At 46.2% G+C, this 12283-nt stretch overlaps 1 protein-coding gene across 4 annotated transcripts in view; it reads right to left on the bottom strand.

The window, feature by feature from the left end:
- The window catches only part of NNT (nicotinamide nucleotide transhydrogenase), a 77726-nt gene extending 67654 nt beyond the window's left edge, over positions 1–10072 (bottom strand). Inside the window, exons 1-2 of one of the 4 annotated variants that reach the window (XM_006095382.3) lie at positions 9897–10072; positions 3658–3861 (exon numbers count right to left, since the gene is read on the bottom strand). In XM_006095382.3, coding sequence (XP_006095444.1) covers positions 3658–3808 — 151 coding nt within the window. In that variant the 5' untranslated portion in view covers positions 3809–3861; positions 9897–10072. Of the gene's footprint in view, positions 1–3657; positions 3862–9480; positions 9566–9751; positions 9819–9896 lie in introns of those variants that run through there. The other 3 variants (XM_014461425.2, XM_014461423.2, XM_023759382.1) reach the window with 3 other exon arrangements.
- Between the last annotated feature and the right edge of the window lie 2211 nt (positions 10073–12283).

The following is a 12283-nucleotide window of genomic DNA, read 5'->3' as shown; positions in this document are numbered from 1 at the left end:
TTTTACTAAAGTTTAGGAAATCCAGCAACATAAATTCTGATTGTATATAATTAAAAATAAATCCAATTACCTCTACAGAGTAACTTAGTGAGATGTTAGAGAGCTTATGTCAACCTAAACATTGCATTTGAACAGTCTGAGATCCCACACTGCATAAGCAGTACTAATTGGTAGTAAACTCAAGGCAAATATATGTTGGCTCTTACACTCTACTTGAAGGAGAGAAAAATAATACAAAACTGGCAAATATTTTGGATTGATCTACTATTCACATATCTAACAATCTCGGATTATACAGGCCCTATCTACCGTAAGTCAAGGAAGGTATCAAAGACAATTGAAATCACATCAAAAGGACTCAGGAAACAACATGAGAAGGCCAAATAGGGCACAATTTGAGCATCAGAAAGAATAATAAGTAATTGTAACATAGTAAACTACACCTAAGGGTATTAAAATCTAGGGGTTTATGATGATACTCAAAAAAATAAATATTTTGTAAAAGCTTCACTGGTCTACTTTGGGGGAAGGAATGTGTGGTAGGCAGAATCATGGCCTCAAAGATAATCCACGTCCTGGTCCTCAGAGCTGTGACTACGGTCACAATCCCTGGCGGAGGAGAATTAAGGCTGCAGATGGAATTCAGGCTGCTACTCAGGTGACCTTGAAGTAGGGCGATGATCCTGGCTTACCCGGGTGGGGCCAATGTACTCACAAGGGTCCTTAAATGTGAAAAAAGGGGGCACAAGAGTGAGAGTCAAAGAGTAACCTGACGAGGCTATGCTGCTGGCTTTGAAGACGGAGGAAGTGGCCGTAGCTAAGAAATGCGGGCGCTCTCCAAAAACTAGAAGGGGTAAAGACAGACTCTCCCCGGAGCCTCTGGAGGGAACACAGTCCTGCCAACACCTTGATTTAAGCCTAGTGAGGCCATTTCTGATTCTGGCTTCCAAAAGTGTAAGACGATGAATTTGTGTTATTGGAAGCCAGGAAGATTGTAATCATTTGTTATATCTGGGATAGATACATAAGAGAACCAACTGATTATCACCAAAACCAGTAAATAATGGGGAAGAATCAAACACTATCCCACCTTTGCAGTACAATCTCGGGGTAACCAAATAATAGAGGGAACGTTTTTCTTCATAGAAAAATTCTAACTAATAAACAACAATAAAATGATAGGCCCTGGCCAGATAGCGCAGTTGGTTAGAGCATCATCCCCATGTGACAAGATTGCGGGTTTGATCCTTTCAGGACACATACAAGAATCAACCACAGAAAGCATGAATGGGTGGAACAACAAATAGATGTTTCTCTCTCTGTCTCCCTTCCTCTCTCTCTCTAAAATCAATAAATAACATTTTCCAAAAAAAAGAGAGAAATAGCCTGGCCAGCGTGGCTCAGTGGTTAAGCGTTGACCCGTGAACCAAGAGATCACCAGTTCAATTCCTGGCCAGGACACATGCCAGAGCTTTGGGCTGAATCCCCGGTAAGGGCCATGCAAAGGCAGCCAATCAATGTTTTTGTCTCTCTATCCCTCTCTCTTCCTCTCTTTCTAAAAATCAATAAAAACATATTTTTTAAAAACAGAGAAATATATGTAAAGGTTCTAGTACAAAGCACAGCAGCCTTTAAAAAAATAAAAAGATAGAATGATAGACTATCCCCAATTTAAAACCCCTGAAATCATGGATTTAGTTCATCATCAGTCAAATGGCTGCTATAGCATGTGAGTGAAAAACAGGCAGGAAGTTCACGATAGATGGATCACACTGACATCATCTAAACTCATGGGTTCACCTTCTTGATATAATGTAATAGATGACACACAGCATCACCTGGGAAGTGTTCTTGCCCAATAAATCAAACCTGACTCTAGTCTGGCCTCTGCCAACTAAATGTTACAGAAAGTACAAGGTGCAGAGAAACTGGTTACATAACACCAAGGGAATGCAATCAGGCAAACCTAGAATGTGAGAAATTCCACAAGCAACAGCTACATTTTTCAACAAAGAAAAAGAAAAAGAGAGGAAGGGAACTATAGATCAAAAGAGACCTAAGGACACAGCAACTGAAATACAACATATGGACCTTGTCTGGCTCGTTATTTGAACAAAGCATCTATAAAAAAAGAAAAGAAATTAAGAAAAAAAGTGAGGAAATATGAATGGTGACTGGAATTACTTTTCATGCTTTTCAATGTGATAATGAAATTGTGGCTTTATTAAGGAAAAAAATAAAATGCTTATCTTTTAAAGATAAAAAGTAAATTACCCAGGAAATAGTCCAGAATCAGAAATAAAACAAAAAAAATAAACAAAGTCTTATACATCATGAATACAGAGCCCGTGCATTTACTCACAAGGACAACGGTCATGTCCGCAGTGCAATCATCTACTTTTACTTTATACATGATTGTATCGCACCGGATAACCTGGCTTTCTAGGAAACAGTTTTAAAATCTGAAGCCAAAGTTGAGGACTCCCAGGGGCAGGTACCCTGCCAACAGTGACTCGCCGTGTGAGGACAAGGAAAGGCTGTGCAATCTATTCCAGGCAGACGTGAGAAGTCCAAAAGTCCCGGAGTTTAGGGGTCAATGCACAACGTCAGTCCTACAAACCTAACTTTAAGAGGTGTTATTCCACATGGCAAAGACTTCCGGTTGCCCCTCCCCCCCCCCATACCCATTCTGTTCCTCCACCTTAGAGACAGAATGCCATTTTTGGTTGAGAATGTCGCCATCTGGGATGCAAGACGAAAGGCCCAAGTCTCCCTTGCAGTACGTATGGCCACTGGTCTGTGTTCTGGCCAGGGGGAGTAGCCAGTACTGGGAAGGTCTTGGGGTACGGTGCTTACAGGGACCTATCTGATTCAGTGTGGAAGGGCCCCCTTCTAACCTTTCCTCCTCCTGGCCTGCACCCCTGAACAGAAGGGGGGCTTTGTACAGCACAAAAAGGCCTCAGCTCTTACCCTGTATGAGCTAGAGAGCTAATGGCAAATTTTGAGTAGAAGAGGGATACGTTTTCATTTTAAAAAGAGTATTGTCACTGTCATATACAGAACAGACTGTAGGGGGACAGAGGCAGAAAGCACAGAGGTCATTTAGAAGACTAGTGACAGCTGATGGTGGCTCGGACCAGAATGTAACAGCGGTGGCGGTGAGGAGAGGACAGATTCTCCATATAAGGCAGAGCTGACCTGCACCTACTGGGAGGACCCAGGGAGACTCCAAGGTTTCTAACCCAAGCAACTGAGATGAAGCTGCCATTTACTACATGGAAAAGCACTGCTACAGATGAAGTAATGCACTTAGTTCCTAATTCTTGGGCGCAGCTGCGCCTTATATGGTACAATCCTCCAATACTGACCAGGACAGAGAGAGAGATGTTAGGAGAAGTGGTTACTGTGAACAGTACTTCCCAGGGTTCAATTCCGCTGGTTCGCCCTTTTTCTTTTTTCTATTACCTTTTCTTCTCCATTAGTCCTGACAACCTGGAACTTCTCCTAAGAAAAGTGCTCATTAGCTCTTTTTATGCAAATTGACTGTCCACAAGCTCCAGGCTGGAAGCTGCATGGTCTGCCTTTTTCCATCCTCGGAGAGCTACGTGCTCCTACGACTTGAAGGCTCGTGTCACACGCGGTGAAGTGAGACTTTACCTGGTTTTGCGGGGGATTTACACCACAGTGCCTGATGCGTATGAAATGTTCGTAAAAACTCCTTCTTCCCAGGCACAACCTTACAGGACCCCAAGTTGCTAAGTAAAGGACACGAACAGCTGGTCACCACTGTTTTCAGGAGGTTGGCCATGTTTAGAGCAGTCCCCAACTTTCTGAAGCCCCAATTTTCTTGAAGGTAAATCACTAAGAGAAAAGAGAATAAAATATTTATGTGCTGAGAAAAACATACTTTGTTTTTTTGAACATCAAAAAAAAAACACATTAAAAACAGACTAATCTGAAGAGCTTGGAATAGAACAGTCCTATGTGGGCATCTACAATGAATTTCTTTGCCAAGTCTTTTACTGACAGAAGGTGCTTCAAAGGTTTGTTTCCAATTCAGGTATTTAAGGGTGGAAATCCATTTTCCCACTTAAACTGTTATAAACTCACTATTCAATTCAGAGCCTAGATCACATACGTGTAATTGATTCTTAAAATAGCTGGAAAGTTAAAAAAAAAAATGCTATAGAGTCCAGTCTCCTCTTACCTGAAAGTTATTTCTAAGTCTGCATGTCCAGCAAAAAATTGTGTATAATCAAAGTTACCCTTGAATTTCCCTTATATTATCTAAAATACTGTGCGGTGCAGGAGTAGCTTGTTTATTTTATTTTTTTAAATATATTTTTATTGATTTCAGAGAGGAAGGGAGAGGGGAAGAGAAATAAAAACATCAAAGATGAGAGAAAATCATTGATCAGCTGCCTCCTGCATGTCCCACACTGGGGATTAAGCCCACAACCCCGGCATGTGCCCTGACCTGGAATCAAACCATGACCTCCTGGTTCATAGGTCAATGCTCAACCACTGCGCCACGCTGGCTGGGCAGTAGTCACTTGTTTAGATGCCACATTGCACAGAAAACACGGCATCCTATTCAGTGAGGCAGGATGCTCATCCTGTGCAAGCCCTCGAACTGAGACTGGATGAATGCAAGACTCATATCTGCCAGGTGCACATCTCAAGAAAATTAAACATGGGTGGGATATGACTCCAATAAAAAAGAGAAAAATTCCAGTGTGTGCTTGGAGATTAGGGTGGAATAGGAGCTCTTCTGTCGGTGGTCCTCACAAGCGGCCACTTTTTGCCAGCTCTAACCAGGCTGAGGGAAGTGTCACTGACCTCAGCTGTTATTGAACGAGGCTTCGAGGGCTACCTCCGTAGCAGATCCCCAGGGGTTCATGGAAAGCCTCCATCATCCCCGGGATTTCCAATGTCCCCACATCCTTCTTTTCTTTTCCTTTAAAATTGGGGAGAAGCAGGGGACCTGGAACTCTATCGGTCAAGCTCAGCTGATTCCACCAACTACCATTTACACTCTGCGCCATCACATGGGCCCCCAGGTGCCCAGAACCCAATCCCAGCAGACTCCATAAACATTCTTCCTGCTTCCAGAGGATGGGGGGGGTGGGGGGGGCAGGTCTAGCTCATTTTTCATTTCAGAACTGCTGCCACAACTCCCAGAAGCAACTTCTTGCAACATTGAGAATGGAAATCCTCAATCCAAGTGGTGCTGATTCTTAAATGACCTTCCATTCAACAACCATGTACTGAAGGCTGAGTCTCAAAGGCACAGCCATTAGGAGCATCTGAAGAATCAAAGCGGAACAGGTCATTTGCTTGGAGATAAGAAAAATCAACAAGTAATGACACTCCAAAGCAGAGTAATGCAAGTCCAAAGTTCTTGGAGGGATCAAAGGAAATCATGTCCTCCAACAGGGTTCAAAAAGGAGAAGGGAAAAGCCCTGGCCAGGTAGGTCAGTTGGTTAGAGTGTCATCCCAAAACACCAAGGTTGTAGGTTCGATCCCCAGTCGGGACATATTCAAGAGTCAACCAATGAATGCATTAATGAGTAGACCAACAAAATCAATAAATGAAACCAATAAATAAAATCTCTCTCTCTAGTGGGAAGAGATCAAAGAACTTGTATGCATATATGCATAACCCATGGACACAGGCAATAGGGTGGTGAAGGCCTGGGGCGGACGGGAGGGCTAGAAAGGGTCAATGGGGGGGAAAGGGGGACATATGTAATACTTTAAACAATAAAGATTTAATTTAAAAAGAAAATCTCTCTCTCTAAAATCAATAAATTTTTTTAAAGGAAGGGAAAGGTGTTTGCGATGGAGAGAGTAATGTGAACAAAAAGTTAAGGCAGAGGGAGCATGCAAGATGCGTTCAGACATGTAATAAAAAATGCACAAGAATAATCCTTTGCATTTTAATAGGTTTTATATTTTCAAAGTGTTTCCACATTATGTCATTTCATTCCAGTCCTAAGGCATTCCTGAATCCCATAAATACACTCCTCATTTACTCATAGGTCTCTTCTGGTGTCATTCACGGCTGAGCAAATGAATCAAAACACTCATTCATTCAAAACATGCACTGAATCTATGCCAAGAACCAAGGGAGAAACAACGGTATATAAAAGATACCTTTTGTCTTGAGGGAGATTTTTCTAGTCCTCTCCTAACCTTCCCTTATTGAGTCACCCTAATCCCCAACAAACTCTGTCCTTTTGGGGCTGACAAGGGCCTGCCCAAACCTCATCCTCGAAAACACAAAGCTAGCAATCATAGAGCCCATGCAGGTGCCTAAGTCTGCCACTCACTCACTGTGTGACCTGAATCTGTGCCTCAGTCTGCTCCTCTATAAAAGGAACATAGCCCTAGCCGGTTTGGCTCAGTGGACAGAGTGTCGGCCTGCAGACTGAAGGGTCCTCAGTTCGATTCCGGTCAAGGGCACATGCCGGGGTTCTGGGCTCAATCCCCAGTAGGGGGCGTGCAGGAGGCAGCTGATCAATGATTCTCTCTCATCGTTGATGTTTCTATCTCTCTCTCCCTCTCCCTTCCTCTCTGAAATCAATAAAAAATATTTTTTTAAAAACAAATAAATGCCCTAACCGGTTTGGCTCAGTGGATAGAGCGTAGGCCTGCGGACTCAAGGGTCCCTGGTTCGATTCCGGCCAAGGGCATGTACCTTGGTTGCGGGCACATACCCAGTAGGGATGTGCAGGAGGCAGCTAATCGATGTTTATCTCTCTCATCCATGTTTCTAACTCTCTATCCCTCTCCCTTCCTCTCTGTAAAAAATCAATAAAATATATTTTTAAAAAATAAATAAATAAATAAATAAATAAAAGGAGCATAGGAAAGCTCCTTTGTTAGACTCCTAATGATTAGATGAGATTTTGCAATATTTTAAAGCTAAAGTCCTACTTCGTGGCCTAGACTCTAGAACAGGGGTGGGCAAACTTTTTGACTCGAGGGCCACAATGGGTTCTTAAACTGGACCGGAGGGCCGGAACAAAAGCATGGATGGAGTGTTTGTGTGAACTAATATAAATTCAAAGTAAACATCATTACATAAAAGGGTACGGTCTTTTTTTTTTTAGTTTTATTCATTTCAAACGGGCCGGATCCGGCCCGAGGGCCGTAGTTTGCCCACGGCTGGTCTAGAAGCTTTGCCCTGCCTACTTGGAAAATGGTAATTTAATGATAAGCAGATCCCTGGCATCAGTTGTCAATAGGGCCAAAGCCTTCAGAAGTCAATTTCTCCCCAGCACTCCACTTGATTCATGTTATGAACATACAGCACAGTGATCATGAGTAGTTCATTGGCAAGAGCAGTCCCTATCACTAAGCCTAAATCAAATACAAATGACCCTGAAAGAGATTCAGAGACTAAATAGCTGAACCACATTATCACAGCTGTTACTTGTTACCAAAGATAGTATCCCATCGTAATTGTCACACTTTCCCCTATCTCTGCTTTAAAGCTCTCTGCTGTTTTATTATCCAGGTGCTTCTATGGCTTTCAAGCAACGGGGAAAACTTACAACTCAAAAATTTTTTTAAAAAGTGGGGGGCTAGTGTGGCATTCATATGGTCCCCTTTAATGTAAGCTGTTTGGGTAACTATCTCCGCTAAAATCCTTGAGGTTAAGCACCTGAGAGAGGGGACGACAGAGAGGCTAAGAGGGTGAACTGGGGATCAGAAGCCCCTCAGTCCACAATATATTGACTGTGCGGCCTTGGCAATCACAGCTGTTACTTGTTACCAAAGATAGTATCCCATCGTAATTGTCACACTTTCCCCTATCTCTGCTTTAAAGCTCTCCGCTGTTTTATTATCCAGGTGCTTCTATGGCTTTCAAGCAACGGGGAAAACTTACAACTCTGGCCCAGTGATTTGCACAATGCAGAGGAAATCAACAACAGTTTTTGATTGAATGAGTGACTAGCCAGGGCTAGGCAACATGAAGCCAGGGTATCTATGGAACATGGTCTCCAAGGAATTTCAGGAAATTTCGTTTGAAAATGATATGCTGTGTAGCCTTGCAGAAAACTAATTCCATCAGCAAAGGTAAGCAGCCTAGGTACCCTTGCTGATAAGTAATCCTAAACTGCCCATCCAATAAAAAAATTAAAAAACAGCTGAAAAGGTTTGCAAGTTACAGGGGAGCGATGGAGAAAGGGGGTGCATTTTTTTAATTTTTTTAATTTTTAATATATATTTTTATTGTTGATAGTATTATAGATGTCTCCCATTTCCCTCTTGACCCCCCTTGGGGTGCATTTTAAATAAAAGTAGCCACGCAGCCCTGACCGATTTCGCTCAGTGGATAGAGCTTCGGCCTGCCGACTGAAGGGTCTCAGGTTCGATTCCGGTCAAGGGCATGTACCTTGGTTGCGGGCACATCCCCAATAGGGGGTGTGCAGGAGGCAACTCATCGATGTTTCTAACTCTCTATCCCTCTCCCTTCCTCTCTGCAAAAAAACAATAAAACATATTTTTAAAAATAAAAGTAGCCACGCAAGCCCCACCTGTCCGAATAGAGCCTGTCCTTACGAGACTCCCTAAAACAGATCTCAGAAGGACTGCCCAGCATCACAGGGCGAATAAAGGACGCCTGCACCCGTAAACAAGCCGTGCCTTTAAAGGGAGACATACCAACCAAGGACGCAGCAGCCTGCAGAGCTCAGAGTGGCAGGCAGCGTGACCTCGCCCAAACCCACCGCTACCGCTACCGCCCCTGCCCGCCACCTAAACTGCCACGGGCTGGCGTGTGCCCGGGGCCGCTATTTATAACCTTCGCCCGAAGCCCATTGGCGCGGGCTGCACAATGTCATTCCGCCCGGAGTTCAAATCCCCCGCCTGCCCCCCGCGCCTCTCCCAGCTCCCCGGCCCGGCCCCACTCCCCGCGCGCCAGCGGTTTGTGGGACCCCCTGCAGCCGCCCCGACACACACTCACAACTTTCCCTCGCCACCTCCTATTCCTCCAGCCAGTCACCGACCCCGAGCCCCATCGAGGTTCAAGCACAATTTCGGCGTCCAGCTGCCTCCTCTCTCTTGGTGCACCCCTATGGAGAGTCCTCTATGACCTCCCTCCTTCCTCCCATCTGGAGGGCCGAAACGACCCCTGCAACCTCCGCCGCGCCCCCAACGCCCCAAGACTTGTGATCTGCACAGCTGCCGCCTCGCCCCTGCTCCCTGCGGGGACCCAGGTCCCGAGTCCACCGAGTCCACCGGCCCCAGCAAGAGATGAGAAAGCAGGCCCTGCAGGCTCGGTTCTTCCTCCCGGCCCCACTCTCCGGCCAGCGGGCGCCCGGGTCCCAGCCCACCCCGCCCCCTTCTCCTTGACAGGTCTCCTTCCCGGGGGACCCCGATCGTCGTCGCCGCCAGCCCTGCGCGCCGGCCCAGCTGCGCCCCTTCCCCAGCTGCGCCCTGGGCGCACCGCGCCGCCCGCACCCCGCTCACCTCCGGGTGGAGGCCGGGCTTCCGCGGGCGGTGCTCGGGGACCGCGAGGGGACGCCGCGCTGGCCGACCCGGGCTGGGGCCCCGCGCTGCTGAGCTCCAACCCGGAAGAACAGCCCCAACCCTGCAGAGGCGGCCACGTGACGGCGACGCGCTACCCCCAACTTCAGTGAGGTCACAGAGACACTTTCCCTCTTTAAACTTCGCGCCCCGGCCCCCTCCAGTGGCCCGACCACCCCGCCCGCGAGCGATCTGGGCTGCAAAGCGACCTCACCAGATGCCCCGCAGGAGCGCCCCGGCCAGGTACCCCCAAGGGCCCTGCACTGTCCTCGGTGCAGCCGAAACTCCTTTGTCTCTGCGCCCCGCCGCCCCCCGCCCCGCCTCCGCGCTCTCCCTCGGCCCCTGCTTGTCAATCAAACCTGGAGCCAAACCCGGGCGCTGGAGTTTTCTGGGCTGCACTTGATCCTCTCCCTGGAGAGCCGCTTACAAAGTGTGATTTCCTCCCTAGCGTCCCACCAGGACACAGAAGAGGATAATGTAACTCCGCTCCCGGTGCCTGCCGTTCCTCCACCTCTCTAGGAAAAAATCAGAATTTCTGTAACCAGAGAGGACCAAAAAGGGAGTGGGAAGGAAGCCAGGGGGCGGGGAAGGGCGGAATGGGGGCGTTTTGTATTTCCTTTCTGGCCAGAGAAGTAGAGTTGAGTTCCTCGGGAAAGATGTGAGGGCCTGAAAATGAACACACATCTGCGCCTTCCACAGGCTGGGCCAGAGGAAGCCGCGTGCTAACGGCAGAATCCAGTGCCCTTGGAGGCAGTGTGTCCCCACCAGGCCTCGGCTGGGCTGAGCAGACGTGCTCAAGGACTCCAAAGCATAACGACTGAGCTGTTCTCTGCACGCAGGTCTGTTACTTAGTCTGCAGGTGTGTTCTGATTAAAAGTAGGAGGAATGAAATATAGAGGATAAAATGGCTCGTTTCCCCTAAAGCTGAATCATCTGGAGGCTTCAGTAAGAGAGGTCTCTGCTTTTCACTTTAATTGGCATATCTAAGATGAAGGGGAAAAAATTATGAATCTTGACCAGCTGGTGTGGCTCAGAGGTTGAGCATCGACCTATGAACCAAGAGGTCGTCAGTTTGATTCCAGGTCCGGTCACAAGCCGGGTTGCAGGCTTGATCCCCCATAGGGGGCCTGCAGGAAGAAGCCAGCCAATGATTCTCTCTCGTCATTGGTGTTTCTATCTCTCTCTCCCTCTTCCTTCCTCTCTGAAATCAATAAAAATATATTCTAAAAAGTTATGAAACTAAAACATATATTCCATATTCTCAAAAAGAAATAAATCGCAGAGAAACCCTTACTTTGAGAACATCTCTTGTGTTTAACTAGCCCAGAGGTCATTCAACTAATGGACTCTCACTGTCATGTCCCTGTGAAACATGGCCGGGTCCTAGGAGAGTTCACACGCAGGAAGAGACACAGCCAGGTGTTTTAAAATCATAATGAGCCATGATTAGTGCAACCCGAGGGACAGGTTCCAGATACTGCAGGTACATTGAGTCAGGAATAATGGATAAGGATTAAAACTAAGATCCTTTCACAAGATATGTAAGACAAAACGTTATGCTACATAATTTAAACATGTACAGTGCTGCATGTCAGTTATATCTCAATAAAATGAGGGGGAAAACTAAGCTCTTGTTTTAAAATGCGTGCGTGTGTGTGTGTGTGTGTGTCTTAGGGGTTTGCTTTTTTTTCTCTTCAAAGCTTAAAAGTCAGTGGTTCTCAACAGGACAGTTTTGTCCCAGGGTGTCTGGAGACATTTTGGTGGTTACAGCTGTAAAGGGGAGGTATCTAGCCGAAACCGGTTTGGCTCAGTGGATAGAGCGTCGGCCTGCGGACTCAAGGGTCCCAGGTTCGATTCCGGTCAAGGGCATGTACCTGGGTTGCGGGCACATCCCCAGTGGGAGATGTGCAGGAGGCAGCTGATCGGTGTTTCTCTCTCATCAATGTTTCTAACTCTCTCTCTCTCCCTTCCTCTCTGTAAAAAATCAATAAAATATATTTAAAAAAAAAAAAAAAAAAAAAAGGGGAGGTATCTAGTGGGTAGAGGCCAGGGATGCTGCCAAAACTGTACATTACACAGGACAGCCCTTTACAACAAAGAAGTATGACCCCAAACGTCAACAGTTCTAAGATTGAGCCCTAACTGGTTTGGCTCAGTGGATAGAGCGTCAGCCTGTGGACTGAAGGGTTCCGGGTTCGATTCCAGTCAAGGGCACGTACCTTGGTTGCGGGCACATCCCCAGTAGGGGGCGTGCAGGAGGCAGCTGATCGATGTTTCTAACTCTATCCCTCTCCTTCCCTCTCTGTAAAAAAATAGTTCTAAGATTGAGAAACACTGGCTTAAAAAAATGTTCAGTGGGTTATTTAACTTACTTAACATTACACCATATGAGAACGAATCCAAAGATGACGTTCAACTTTTCACTTATTCTGTTAAATAGTAAGCGTGTGGTAATTTTTTAAATTCATCCGGCTCATTTCCCCAACATAATTTGGGTGCCATTGCTCCAGGTGAAAACATGTGCCATTTGGAAGGGTCTGTTTCCGACCTTAAACTCCTACACAGTCAGTACAATGTATTCCCAAGGAAAATTGGATTAAGTCCCAAAGTTTGTAAGGTAGTTGCTTCTGACTCTTAGCCACTGTCTTGTATAAAATTTTTGCAAAGATTTCATACCCCCACTAGGTTGTGAGGGCTTTGTTCGTTTTGATATCTGCTTCCTCCTTGGCTTTCCCAGCCACCAAAC

The sequence above is a fragment of the Myotis lucifugus genome, unplaced genomic scaffold (genome assembly GCF_000147115.1).
Source record: "Myotis lucifugus unplaced genomic scaffold, Myoluc2.0 scaffold_153, whole genome shotgun sequence".
NCBI lineage: Eukaryota > Metazoa > Chordata > Mammalia > Chiroptera > Vespertilionidae > Myotis > Myotis lucifugus.
Note: the sequence above shows the minus strand (reverse complement) of the source record. Positions and strands in the feature narration are given on the sequence as shown.